General features: G+C 39.9%; 1 protein-coding gene across 1 annotated transcript; it reads left to right on the top strand.

The window, feature by feature from the left end:
- Positions 1 to 8153: 8153 nt before the first annotated feature.
- Positions 8154 to 13328, top strand: LOC103722384 (heat shock protein 81-1-like). Its single transcript, XM_008812925.4, has 3 exons — positions 8154 to 8380; positions 8472 to 8894; positions 11462 to 13328. Exons 1-3 carry the CDS (start codon positions 8255 to 8257, stop codon positions 13016 to 13018), a joined length of 2106 nt encoding a protein of 701 aa, XP_008811147.1. The 5' UTR covers positions 8154 to 8254; the 3' UTR covers positions 13019 to 13328.
- The last annotated feature ends 1834 nt before the right edge of the window (positions 13329 to 15162 follow it).

Here is a 15162-nt window from a genome sequence, read left to right as displayed (position 1 = left end):
ACCGTAGGTGCGACCAGCTACGATCCATATGGATTTCAATGGGCGGGGGATGGAGAGATGTTTCAGAAATCAGAAATGGGAAGGTAAGAATACCGAATGGGTCAGAAGGGATATGTTCCATGATATCCTTGATTTGTATTGTTTATTCTTCTCTATATTTTTAACTTTCCTATTGTATTACATATCCTAGGATAGGACATCTTAGGAGAGAAATTTTTATGGCAGCCGAAAGCGCCACAAAAGTGTCTGGTTTCATTAGCTTTGACCTCGGAATGATCCATGCTAATTCATGCGATATGCTTTTATGTTGCAATGATGTATGACGATGGTGATGCATGTGATAAGAGTTCGAATGACGGAGTCCATGGCATGGTCTCGAATCATCATGTTATTCTGTTTTCCGGGCAAGAGTCATCACGCTATTGTTCTTTAGCTCTAGCAGAGCTTGTCATTGGATGTAAAAATAATAATAATAATAATAATTTTTTTCTCTCTCTGAGGTATAGGTACTCTATGGTACATAGATATTGCACCACAAAATATTATTCAGTACTTTATTACCATCATCAAGAGATGGATGGCTATCAAACAAAATTGTCACTGTTAATAGTTGTCCATATCGTGATAATGATGATCAAATGTTACACAGCACTCTATGGTTCTCTTTCTTTGAGGATGCCAGGACAAAAAAAGAGAAAGGTAGTCATTATTTTTCAACCAATAGCTAGCTAGTTTTTGCCTGAAATGTTTGGTTCTTTGCCTTCAATGATTTGATATCCAATTGTGGGTTCTTGCATCTCTCAATAAAATTGTTTCATAAATGATCCACTCACAAGTATTCCTCCTCATCCTTTAATGATGTGAAGTTCGTTTTGGAGCTCTCTGCAAAGCATTGCCATGTTACTAGGTGCACTTCCAAACTCCCAGAAAAATAATTCTAATGCGAACGGCATGACATATCAATTCTACTGTTAAAATTGTTTCATAAATGATCCACTTAGCAATATTCCTCAGCATTCTATAGTGATGGGAGGCCAATTTTGGAGCTCTTCTCTAGGTGTGTAAAGCATCGGCATGTGACATTATGCTAGGTCAAGAAACAAAACATGTGAACGTAATAACTCCCTCTACAACAATTTGCAAGCCTATCTTCTCCTCCATTCCATCCATCAATAGAAAGTAGAATGCGGCATGGATGATGCATATGTTTTTTTAATTAAGTACAATAGGCATAGTGAGATATGATTTTTATTTCTAAAAATTTAAAATAAAAATATTCAAATAAAATGATAAAAAATATAAGAAGGACTTGAATCTTCAACCTTGTGGCTGAAAGCCGTGTTTTATAAAATTTCCTAGATAGGATTGGCAAAAATATTATGCAGAAAATGTGGATGAGATAACGACAGGGTGGGGAAATGAGTGGACGGTTAGGGTTATCTCATGTATAGGCACATCACAGGAGTTGGCATTATGCAGTAGAAAATAAAAATGAAGTTTTGTTTTCCATGAGATTTATTATGCAATCTTTTAGTTGATCCTAAAAACAATGCTATAAATAAACTAATATATTCGAGAATAACTCGGGCTCATTTTGATGACAAGCCTATTATTTATACTACCTACAAACATATTATAATCTAAAGGCCAATACACCAAGGAAGGTACAAGTTGATGCACTAAAAATGTAAGTCAAATGAGCAAGTGTAGGCTCAAAGAAGCGAGAGCTATCAGCCTATCACAAGGCCTTAGTAGAGCGGAGTCTAAGAATGATAGTTATAGCCATCTTACCACTACACATAACATCGAAGAAGTAAGATAATTATGCCTATCTTTCCACTATCCATAATGTAGGAAGAGTATGATAGTTACACCTATCTTTCTATTACCTATGATGACATGAGAAGATGGGTAGCACTATCTATCATATATGACAATAGTGGGCCATGTGGCACATAATAGCAAGGACAAGCTTCCAATATGAGCAATGTCATCTATCTTACTATTTATCAAAAAACCACCTATAAATATTAGATTGTAATGTTGAGAATGGAACCTTTCGACCCATCAATGAAATCACTTATGCTTATCTTTGTATTATTTTTATTTACTTTTAAATTTCTTGCTCTTATTTTACAAGTAGGACTCTAATTTACCTATAGGAGTAGCCGTAAAATGCGTTGATTATAGCTCCAACTACCTCCTATCTTGCTATATTCTTCATTCAAATAGACAGTGTGTCGTTGAAGGCCAAGACATCCGGGCTCATGCTACTTTTATTTTCATTCTTTGATCATCCTATTTTCAGCTAATTTAATGTGGATGGCATGCCCATATATCTGCCATAGCCTAGTCATGAGATTGTCATCACTCTTCTCTAATGAGCTAGTTTTCTAGCATGCCCATCTTCTCCCTCCAAAATGATCGAAGCAAGAGCCAGCACCAACAAGTTTCTTTTAGCATGTTTGGTGGGACTTGTTAGCAAACAAGTTTTTTTTGGCATACCAAGTAGAATATTTGTATAGCTACCATCTTGCCACTATGGAAGGAGGTTAATAAAGCAGTTGCGAGTAAAGTGGACACTATGCTAAGGAGACTGATGGAGGTTTCAATGGCGGAATAGGTTAAGAGACTTGTTTCTATTATAAAAAGTTGACATTATAAGCTGTAATATATTTTGGTGCACATTATAGTGGAATCAGTCGATTCTATCTTTATGGAAGATAAATCGGCTCATCATTTATTACATCATGAAATTGTTAGGGTTTGTAAGAAACATGACTTTCAAGTTTCTACTTGTTGAAAGGAAGAGATCGAACCTTATCTCATGGAACCCTTGGAATCTATAGACCAAGGCAATGAGAAAATATCTTATAGGTGAATATAGGAGCAGATCAAACTGAATAGGTAACCAATAATGCTTCGATCAATATTAGGCCGATATTCAAGTTTGAGACGGGCTTCAGCCATCATGATTTGTAGATGGCTATTAGAAGAAATGTTAGTAGAATAGCCTCAAGTTTGGACCCATGTACTAGAGCCGGACATCTCCCTATAGCAACGGATGGAGGACAATAGTTCAACTAGCTTGCTATATAGCCTACCCTTGTTTTAGAGGTTGGTGCAACCATCTCTTTTTCATCAGCAGTTGTGCATGTTAAATCTATAATTCCGGAGGTATCAACCGTATTATTAGGCGTCTTTCCCTCCAAATTAATTGTATCCACCATATCCGCAAATTTGGAAGTAAACATGACGATAGATTTTACCTCTACTAAATCCTTCATGCTTTTCAATTCAACCAAGTTGGATAACATTCAATTCCAAAAATTAGACTAATGGATAGGGTGTTAGATACGTCCCATCATCATCGTAACCGTTGACTGATAAGATGTAGAGGCATTGTTTACATCGCATGCTGATAAATCATGATCCAAAGACCGAGATATTAAGAGAGGTGCAAGCTGAAAAACCAAAGGTGCAGGTCGAATGTATGTAGCGTAAATCTAAAAATGCAAGAGCTATTAGTCTATGATATAGTTTTAGTGAAGTGAAGTTCAAGGATGGTAGTTACACCAATCTTATCATTACTTGTACATGGGAGAAGTGGAATAGTTACACCTATCTTATCTTCCTTTTACTCATGATGTGTGAAGAGTCAAATACATCCCATCATCATCCAGACTGTCAACTGATGGGATGTAGAGGCATTATTTACATCACATCCAAACCGATTGGGATCTAAAGACCAAAATACTAAAAGAGGTACAAGCTGGAATACCAAGGGTACAAATTGCATGAATGTGGTGTAAATCTAAGAAAGCCAGAGCTATCAGTCTATGATGTGACTCTAATAGAACAAAGTCCAAAGATGGTAGTTACACCTATCTTACCATTACTCATACATAAAAGGAGTGAGGTAGTTATACCTATCTTCCCACTACTCATGATATAGGGGAGTGCGGTAGTTACATCTATCTTCTCACTACTCATGATGTGAGATGAAGCGCAGCACTACCTATCATATATGGCAATAGTAGGCCATGTGGCACATAATAACAAGTGTCTAAGATAAGTAGGGGCACTCATCTTATCATTTACGGAAAGTTGCTTATAAATATCAGGTTATATTTTTAAGAAAGGGACCTTTCAACCCACCAATGAAATTGGTTTATCTTTATTTTTTACTTATCTTTACTTATCTTTAAAATTTTTGCTCTTAGATTACCAGTAGAATTTGAATTTACTTGTATAAGCAGTAGTAGAATACTTTGATTATAGCTCTGACTACCTCTATCCTATCATATCCTTCTTCTTTCAAATGAGTGGCATAACATTAGTAAAAGTTCTTGAAGATCAAAGCACTTGGACCTATGCTACTTCACCATCATCCTTTGACCATCATATTTTCGGCTAATTCAATGCTGCTCATGCATCTACCACAGTCTAGTTACAAAATTTGTCCTACTAGTGAACCATTTTGGCACATTTATCTTTCCCCTCTTGATGATCGAAGCTAATAAGTTTTTTTTTTTTGGCATGCTTGGTGGGACTTGTTAGCAAACATTTGTAAAGATTGTTCATATGGAAAATGAGCCAAGCACAAATACCTTTTAGAGTCTGATCATAAAATGATCATTGGTCTCACAAAAATATAATAAAAATGATCATTGGTCTCACAAAAATATAGTAAAAGTTTTTTTAGTTGAGATTAAAAACCAAAAGGGCTTGAAATATGTTAGTGTCACGCCCCGAACTCGGATCCATGACACGGCCATGCTATTGCCAACTACCGCCCACAATAGCACGAAGCCTCATATACGAATAATAGGATAGTCAAGTTTCATATATATAACCTTACCAGTATAACTTACTAGATAGTTCAGTGTACAGAGCTTCTATAACAGTTTATATACTCAAAATGTATGTTTTATTCAAAAAGAAACCTTGATACATAAAGTGTCTCTTTTCGCTATCACTGGCGGTGATTGGAAAGAAAAATGTAAATAAACGGGTATGAGCTACACGGCTCAGTAAGTAATCATGCATAATTTTACCGGATCAAACATAATGCTAAACATATTTATGCAAAGTTTGAGAAGCTAACATATATATCAAATACAATTTTTCATATATACAATATATTCAAACCGAGCTATAAATCAATGCATGTACAATCATATAATTTTATAAACAATATTATGCATCATAAAATTGTGCCATTATTCCATGATTTGAAATCCATGCTCTCATATAGTAGTGTAGCTATGGCCGCTCTTAACTCCCACGGCAAGGATCAGTATGCCTAGACATTGTTACCCACTGGCGGGGTCCATGTTGCTCAGTTATTCTTACCCACTGGCGGGGGCCATATGCGCATGCCAAGTTATTATACCCACTGGCGGGGGCCCATGCATAGCATCTGAGAGTTCATAAATCATAACTTTCATAAATCATACTTTACAAGTCATTTGAAAACTGATTAATGGCTCCTCAAACCATTAATTTCATGATCATGTTACAAATTCCATTTTAATACATTTATAACATCATATTTTATGGAATATAAAATATAACTGAACCATGCTATCTTTGGTAAATCATGCACACTTACTAGCATGTGCTTGATCCTTATTTGAAAGTATAATTAACACTTTATAATTTCTATAAACAAACATTTTCATGATTTATAAAACAATAAGATTAGTGCAAGATTACTTACTTTTTCACAAATCGGTGCATGTACAAAATGCATCATGAAACTTTATGCCGGTAATTCAGATTTAAAATCTACACTCTTAGATTTATAGCTACGGTCGTACTTAACTCCCACAGCAGGGATTGTTATGCTCAGTTATTCTTACCCACTAGTGGGGGCCCATATGCTCAGTTATTCTTACCCACTGGCGGGGGCCATCCATAGCTTCTGAGAGCTCATAAGTAGTACTTTTCATAAATCATACCCATAGATAGAATGAAAACTCATTAATAGTATCTTAAACAACTAATCTTATGCTTATGCCACAAATACTATTTTAAATGCAATTATAACATCATAATTCATATAGTACATAATTTAAAATGCATAAATAACACTTTATAAATTATGTAAGCAAGCGTATACATGATCCATAAAATAATAAGATTAAGGCATGTTACTTACACTTAATTTGCTTTCCAATTCCTTAAATACGGGTGACAAATCCTCAACCACCTAACACAATATCATAAGGATCATATTATTCCTCATTATATAATTTCTTAGTTTATCATACTATGAACTTACTTGCTTGGATCTCATCCAAGGATCTAGCCCAAGTCCAATTTACCCAATTTGGAGCCTTTGGGCTCGGTTCAAAACCAGATTGGGTCCACTTGGGTCTAGCCCTTTTTGGTCAATTTGATCTTCTAATTAGGCTCGAGTTTAGTCAAATTTGGCTAAACCTATTTTTTCTTTTCTTTTCTTTTTCTTTCCTTTTCTTTTTCTTTTCTTTTCTTTCGTTTTTCTTTTCCTTTTTTTTTCTTCTTTTTTTCCCCTTTCTTTTCTTCCCTGTTTCTTCCCGAACCTCTCTTTCCTTCTCTCTTCTCCTCTCTTTCTTCTCTTCTCCCGATCGCTCTTTTCCTTCCCCCCTTTCTTCTCCCACGAAGGGAGGAAGGCGAGCTCAGGAGAGGCCGGGCCACGGCCGGCCGTCTTCCATGGCCATAGCCCTCGGCCGGCTTCCGCAGTAGAAGCCTGTGGAGAAGAGCCATGGAAGAAGCCGGCCGAGACCGGCGGCACCTGCGGGACGCCCGCAGCTGCTACCAGCAATGCCGGCGATGCCCCTGGCCGTGCATGGGTGAGTCCCCTCTTTTCTTTCTTCTTTTTTCCTTCTTTCTTTCTTTCCTTCTTCCTCTTTTCTTTCCGTTTCCCTTCTTCTCCTCATTGAGGCCCTCTGCCCTACTGAAGGTAAGGAGGGAAACGAGACTCCGGCCCGACTGCCGCCTCCGCTCGAGAGCCAGTAACGGCTGCGGCCGAGATCCGTAGAGTCCCTCCTCTGTTTTATTTCGAAAACAGGGGAGATGAAAGCAGAAAAATAACATGATCAAGGCTTACCGTGCTCCGAAAATGGACTGGCACAATCCTTACTCTGACTTCTCTGGTTCAAAGATTCCCTCAAGAAGGAGGAGAATGGTAAGGGCTAGAAGTAGGGTCCTTAAGCGGTGGTAACCGCTTAGCCGGGCACTTGTATGCTCTTTCGCTCGACAGCTGGACCTCCCTAAGTAGGATGTGGCGCCCTCCTCATGGTTGGCTATGTTGGGCTGGCCCACTAGCCCAACTGGGTACGGGACAGTGAATGGACCGGTCCTCACAGTTAGCAAGTTGGGCAATAGCTTGATTGCCCCTCCTATGACCGAGCATATATTATTACTTGATCTTTACACCCTTGCAAGAAAATAATTGTAGGTTGGTTTACATTGTTCCATTTTTATAAGATGCATCAAAGGCCTATATACAATACACTCCAAAACTTTATGTGTAGGCGAATTTTGAAACTTTAACACATGTTACCTTGACCACTTCCCAATCTTGCCCGACATTTTCAAATTAGCCTATCTTATCCCCGTGCAAGTTCAAAATCAAGTCGAGCCAATTTAGGCTATGTTGCAAGGGAAATAGGAGGAAGTAAAAGTTATTTAATTTAATTAATTTACTATTTTTCACCAAAATGTCTGCTGCAACATTTGGATTAAATCATTTTTTCAAAAAAAAAAAGGTATTTTCAAAATGTTGATGCACAATTATTTGCTTATCAAACCTACATATCCAAATTGTTTCAGAAATAAATTAAGGACTGAATAATTTATTCTGAAATAAAAAGAGATAGAAATAAATTATCCACCTATTGTTGGCTTTAAAAAGAGATGTCGAAAACCAGATAGAAATAGAGCCGAGCAAGCTTGGAGGGCGACGCCCCTAAATTGAACGGCCTTCAATTTCAAAACTCCGTTTATACGAGTCAAAAATTCCGGGCCCACGCGTACTCCTGGCCATCCAATCACCCACGTTTCCTTCGCTTATAAGTCGTAACGCCACACCGTTTCGCGCTGCGCCCGGGAAACCAGCTCAAGAGAACAATCTAGAAGCACCCCCCCTCCCCCCTATATAGGCCACGCCACTCGCAAACCCTAGATCCCTCTCAAACTCCTCCTGTCTGTCTGCCTCTCTGCGGCTACTCCACTTCTCCCGATCTCCTCTCCTCGAGCTCTTTTAGCCATGGCGGCCGAGACGGAGACCTTCGCCTTCCAGGCAGAGATTAACCAGCTCCTCAGCCTCATCATCAACACTTTCTACTCCAACAAGGAGATCTTCCTTCGCGAGCTCATCAGCAACTCCTCCGATGTGAGTCATTCTCTCTATGTCGATCCCTAACTGGGGATCTCTTTTTCTTTCTTCTTTGATGCATCCTTTTTGCTGATCTGAAACCTATCAGGCGCTGGACAAGATCCGGTTCGAGGGCCTCACGGACAAGAGCAAGCTCGACGCCCAGCCGGAGCTCTTCATTCACATCGTCCCTGACAAGGCATCCAACACCCTCTCCATCATCGATAGCGGGGTTGGTATGACCAAGTCCGATCTGGTCAACAATCTCGGTACGATTGCTAGGTCCGGGACCAAGGAGTTCATGGAGGCGCTCGCTGCCGGGGCCGATGTCAGTATGATTGGCCAGTTTGGAGTGGGTTTCTACTCTGCCTACCTTGTGGCTGAGAAGGTGGTGGTGACCACCAAGCACAATGATGACGAGCAGTACGTGTGGGAGTCCCAGGCCGGTGGGTCGTTCACCGTGACCAGGGATACCTCCGGGGAGAACCTGGGACGGGGCACCAAGATCACTCTTTTCCTCAAGGAGGATCAGGTATTGAAACAGAAGTCCTAATGCTAGCTTCTTCTTAAAATTAAAAAAAACAATATTTTTTTTACTTGATGAGTATTGAGTAATTTGCATAGGCGTAGAGAATCCCATTGTGGTGTTTGGTTAATGGTTGTTTGATTTTTTTCGTGTTGGTGGCCTAATTAATTGCTGATAATGCTGACATTGTTGAAGTTATTTAATGATTGCATATTCTGTTTTGGATAGGAATTTGATTCTTTTGATGGGCATTTTTGGCTTGAGATTGATTTTTAAGTGGTTTTGGATTACTAGCTGTCGAAAAAATGTGGAAGTGCAATAATTTTGGTATCGGATTCAATTAGATGTTTGGAACGTGAAATGATCTTGAATTGTAAGAAAGAGGCAGACTATATTGCTAGGCAATTTATGGTGTGGCATGTTGAGATTGCTTATTGGGTGAGGATGGATTCTAATACATGTTACCTGCGGATGTAAACTGGAAAATCGTGGGGCCCAATTATGAGCATGATGTTATGTTTGGCATGTTTATGTGGGTTATCCTACACAATGCACGCGTATTTAAGCAAGATGTTATGTGTGTAGGTGATTTTCACCTACGCATGCACATGTATAAAACACGGCCCAAAAATGCTTCATTGAGACTGGACGCTGGCCTTTTGCTTTGTTTTTGAAACCACTCCTTTTAATTATAATTATCCAATTGTTTGCATTGTTTACTTGATCTTTCAATTTTTTTTGAAAGATAGAAAATAGGAGCAGCAAAAATGGCTTATGAGAAAAAGAAAATGTAAATTTGTATGCATAGAGGTTGTTTTACCTGTTACCTGGTCCTAATATGTTGATCCCAAAGCAAGAATACACTATGCAGCCTGTCACAGAGTTTGATGAACTCCACTACGTCAGTAGCTTAAGAGATGGAAGAAGAAATTACCTTCTTAGGTTTGTTTGTTGTCAGAATGTTTTATTTCAATCAATATCCTATTTGTGTCATTCCGGAGCGTAGCGGCACAGGAAGAGCTGGAGAGGTAGGGGTAGATAGAGAAGGAAAGAGAGGGAGAGAGAGAGAGAGAGAGAGAGAGAGAGAGAGAGAGAGAGAGAGAGGGCTTGGAAGCCCTCGTCATCATTGGGGAGGAGATAGAGGGAGGGGGAGGAAGCCCTAACTGTAGCCATGAGAGCAGGGGGGCGATAGAGGAATGCATATTCGTGGCGATTGAGCGGGTGGGCTGCTTCTCTCGCACGACCAAAAGGGGATAAAGGGACGACTTTATCATGAGCTCCAGGGGAGGGGGAGGTCTCTCTCTCTCTCTCTCTCTCTCTCTCTAGAGAGAGAGAGAGAGAGAGAGAGAGAGAGAGCTCTCTTGAAATTGGGATTTATAAATGGGTGGGGAGAGTTTTTTAAATGGACCAACCTGAGCTGCTGAACCATCTCGGGCCGGTGTCGGTGCAGTTCAGGTTGGTCCGGCATTCTTTGCTATTGATGCCTAGACAACTCTTCTTTATTTATTTGACTTCTGAAGTGAGCAGTACAAATTTTTTTGAAGGCATTAGATACACTTGATCTGCATGTTGATTGACAGACTCGGGCATGCAATACTCTTTTTTTTTCATGTAGATGACTATCTCTGTGGTTGAAGAGTCAAGGAAGTTAGTTCTGGAAGATGTTATGTCATGCATCTTTTGAGTGTTTCTCTATAGTGTTTGGGTTTTTATTGCATAAGCTTTGATATTTATGTCCATAGCGTCATTTTTTTTGGAATTTTGTTAAAATTATAGCAGGCTGTTATCAAATAAATGATTTTGAAATTTTATGTTTTAACTGAAGGATTATTGTGAACCCCAATTTATCTGCTATTGTTGTGGTTAAAAAACCGGTGTACTTGCTTGTAATCGTGATGTAATACCATTGATCAATAATGTGAATGTTACTTGCAACCGACAAGCTTTATGCCATCTATTTATGGTTGACTACAGGGATAAAATTATGCATCACAGTTGAGGATTCCTGTGGCCAACTGTCAACCATAAACTCAGTGATATGTCATAATGGTCATGGTGATTATTGCATGATGACCAGTTTATTAGCTATATAGAATGTATAACAGCTGGTTATATTTATCAACAACATCATGAGGTTCACCATTAATACACTTAATAAAAACTCTTTTGCTATATGTTTTTGAAGCTAATACCGTCTTACCTGCATGCTCCTTTTTAGTTTTCCTTCGTTGATAGGTGTAACTTTTATTGATGCTTTTCATGATGCTCCTTGTTTTTCATCATTGATTCTTATAACCTTTATTGATATCTTTCATATTGCAAGAAGAGCGTTCATTTTTATGATCTGTTAGAAATTAATGTGATGTGCAGATGTTCGTTGTTATGCTTTACTAGATATTGACAATGGAAGACTTGTCTAGCTTTAACCCTATAAATGGGGGCTTTCTGTTGCCTTGTCATCATGGCCACTCTTGACTTCTCGTATATTCCTTTTCTTCTCTACAAACATGTGCTTATCCTTTTTCATACTGTGAATAACCTTCCTGCTATGTTTTGGTTTGGTTTGATTGCAGTTGGAGTACCTTGAGGAGCGCCGCGTGAAGGATCTGGTGAAGAAGCATTCTGAGTTTATCAGCTATCCTATCTCCCTGTGGACTGAGAAGACCACCGAGAAGGAAATTTCTGATGATGAGGATGAGGAGGAGAAGAAAGATGCTGAGGAGGGCAAGGTCGAAGATGTTGATGAAGAGAAAGAAGAGAAGGAGAAGAAAAAGAAGAAGATCAAGGAGGTGTCACATGAGTGGTCTTTGGTCAACAAGCAGAAGCCAATCTGGATGAGAAAGCCTGAAGAGATCACCAAGGAAGAGTATGCTGCTTTCTACAAGAGTCTAACAAATGACTGGGAGGAGCACTTGGCTGTGAAGCATTTCTCTGTGGAGGGCCAGCTGGAGTTCAAGGCAGTGCTTTTTGTGCCCAAGAGAGCACCTTTTGACCTCTTTGATACCAGGAAGAAGCTTAACAACATCAAGCTTTATGTTCGTCGTGTCTTCATCATGGACAACTGCGAAGAACTAATTCCGGAGTACTTGAGCTTTGTCAAGGGGATTGTTGACTCTGAGGACCTTCCCCTCAACATCTCTAGGGAGATGCTTCAGCAGAACAAGATCCTCAAGGTCATCCGTAAGAACCTGGTCAAGAAGTGCGTCGAGCTCTTCTTCGAGATTGCTGAGAACAAGGAGGACTACAACAAGTTCTACGAAGCATTCTCGAAGAATCTCAAGCTTGGCATCCATGAGGACTCCGCGAACAGGACCAAGTTGGCCGAATTGCTTAGGTACCACTCAACCAAGAGTGGGGATGAGATGACAAGCCTTAAGGACTATGTTACAAGGATGAAGGAGGGCCAGAACGAAATTTACTACATCACTGGTGAGAGCAAAAAGGCTGTTGAGAACTCCCCATTCCTGGAGAAGCTGAAGAAGAAGGGCTATGAGGTGCTGTTTATGGTTGATGCAATTGATGAGTATTCTGTGGGTCAGCTGAAGGAGTTTGAAGGCAAGAAACTGGTATCTGCTACGAAGGAAGGATTAAAGCTTGATGAGAGTGAGGATGAGAAGAACAAAAAGGAGGCCCTTAAGGAGAAGTTTGAAGGCCTCTGCAAGGTGATCAAGGATGTTTTGGGTGACAAGGTGGAAAAGGTCATGGTGTCTGATCGAGTTGTCGACTCCCCCTGCTGTTTGGTCACTGGTGAATATGGTTGGACTGCAAATATGGAAAGGATCATGAAGGCACAAGCACTGAGGGATTCTAGCATGGCGGGCTACATGTCCTCGAAGAAAACAATGGAAATCAACCCTGAGAACCCTATCATGGAGGAGCTGAGGAAGCGATCAGAGGTGGACAAGAACGATAAGTCAGTTAAGGACCTTGTACTACTACTGTTCGAGACTGCCCTGCTCACCTCAGGTTTCAGTCTTGAGGAGCCAAACACCTTTGGCAACAGGATCCACAGGATGCTCAAGTTGGGGTTGAGTATCGATGAGGATGATGCAACTGGTGATGCTGACACCGACATGCCTTCCCTGGAGGATGCTGAAGCTGAGGGGAGCAAGATGGAGGAGGTCGACTAAGTCTTAAGTCTGACACTGCAGTCATGCAACTTATCGTCGCTTGCGTTCTTGTTGACTATGTTGCTAAACAATTAGAACTTCAGGATCTTTCAGAGAGAAGCATGAAATTGTTGGGGTCTCTTGAACCATTTTGCACTTTATTCTTAGATTTACCTGACTATAGATTGTTTTGGAACCTCTAGATGCTTGTTTTAATTATGATGATTTCTAAATACTTTCAGCTGTTTGATCTTTTAAATTGAGTTGGGTTTGTTTGAGGATGCTTCTCTTTATATGTAGGCTATCTATGCTTCTGGTATCTTTCCCATCACTCAGCATGTGCTTTATACTTGATTAATGGGATATCTGTTCGGCAGTTGATTGATGGTCTTTCTACCCATTTGGCTTTGTTGTAATGGGATTTCACATATGATGATGTTTGTTTTCTAGATGCCTCGTTTAATTTGATTGTTAGGTCATGTAGCTGTTTCTCCCTCTTTTATGGGAGTTAGGTTTACAGGATTTGGATTTAAATTTTTATAGTGATTTTGTAATCTCACGGATGGATGTGTCTTTACTACCTTTATTAACTCCTTGCCCTCGGTTTTTGTTTGGTCAAGGTCTTCTTGTATGGCTTCTTGTAATCAGAGGTTTCCTTATTTTAGTCCTTGCGTGCTCTCAGCTCGCAGATTGAAATTAAGCAATGTCACATGAGTTCGTCTGGATTTTGTATCCATTACCATGCTCAAACTTTGAGGTGACCTTTGTAACAGGTGGTTTGAGAATTGTTATAGCGTCCTTGTGCTAAAGAAGTGCTCGTCCTATCTCCTAGAACATTTCGTGGGAAGCTTGCTCAAGGTGCTGGACTGGACTCCAAATGGTGTAGGTAACTTAAACCTATCAATCTTTACATAATGTATGCCGTGGTGGTTCGAATCGGACCATACATTTGGTATTAGTATTTGGTATAAATGGTATATTATATCTGGTATACCAAAAAAATTTTGTATTGATATTATGCTAATATGATATTGAGATAGAGCTCAGTATCGAAACGACAAATTTTGATCTAATCTATAATTTTAAAATTATCTTACTGCTGCCCTCACCATCGAAGATATTTGTTCTTTTGGGAGAATGAGGGTCGGGGTGATAAAATCCAAGCCAAATGATATCGAAAGCTTTGAACTTGAAAGGCTGGACACATGAAGGCTCTGAAAATGATTTGTTCTTGTAGAGGTCATAGAAACTGTAGAGTTTGATTCATCTGCGGTGGCTAGGGACATCTGGAGCTTCCTTTTTGCTTCAATAGCACCCAGATTTGCTCTTGTATCTTGGGAGCCCTCATCCTCTGGTCACCTTAAGATGAATTTTGATGAAAGTTTGCCCACCAGTAGTGATGGTGTGGGAGTGGCATTTGTGATCAGAGATCATCGCGGAGCGCGGCGGGGGGATGTCATTCCTTCGAGGCATCAACATTTGGGGTAGAGCTCAGAAATGCATGGGAGGGGCTTTCTTATGCGAGACATGTTCTGGAGGCAGGCTCCATTATTCTGAAGGGGGACTCCATCTTATTGATGGAGAGCCTACGAGAGCAGAGGTTGGAGGAGGCAGAGCACCCACTTCTAAGTGACACATGTCGAATGCTGTGGGAGTGCCGTGTGGTCTAGGTCAGGCTTGTTCTTCGGGAGACGAATCAAGCTAATAACTGGGTCGCCTCATATGCTGCTTATCATTCCGGAGAATTTCTTTGGACTCAACAGTTCTTTGATCCCTTTGCTTTGTGTAACCTGGTTGCTAGTAATGCAGCTGGTTGTGCTCACGCTGGATCAGTGTGAGCAACTGATGTATGAAAAAAAAAAAAAAGGAAAAAAAGAAAGGTTGGACACGGGTGACATGTAAAAGGCTGGGAAAAGTCTGCATGTGTTGGGATTTTCATAAACAGTTAATCTACTTGATTTTCATTGGATTGCGTTTAGGTTTGCCTCTCAAATCAGGCACGCTGAGTGTGGTGAATTGGCCGGTTAAAAAGCTTAGTTCACGAATTTGGCCTTTTGGGCATGAGGGTTATGAAACCATGTCGGCAGCTAAAATATCATCTAGAAGATTTAAATAATTATACGATGATGTCCTACAAATTTGATGGCTTAAAATAGCCTATGGTG

The sequence above is a fragment of the Phoenix dactylifera genome, unplaced genomic scaffold, assembly GCF_009389715.1.
Source record: "Phoenix dactylifera cultivar Barhee BC4 unplaced genomic scaffold, palm_55x_up_171113_PBpolish2nd_filt_p 000143F, whole genome shotgun sequence".
NCBI lineage: Eukaryota > Viridiplantae > Streptophyta > Magnoliopsida > Arecales > Arecaceae > Phoenix > Phoenix dactylifera.
Note: the sequence above shows the minus strand (reverse complement) of the source record. Positions and strands in the feature narration are given on the sequence as shown.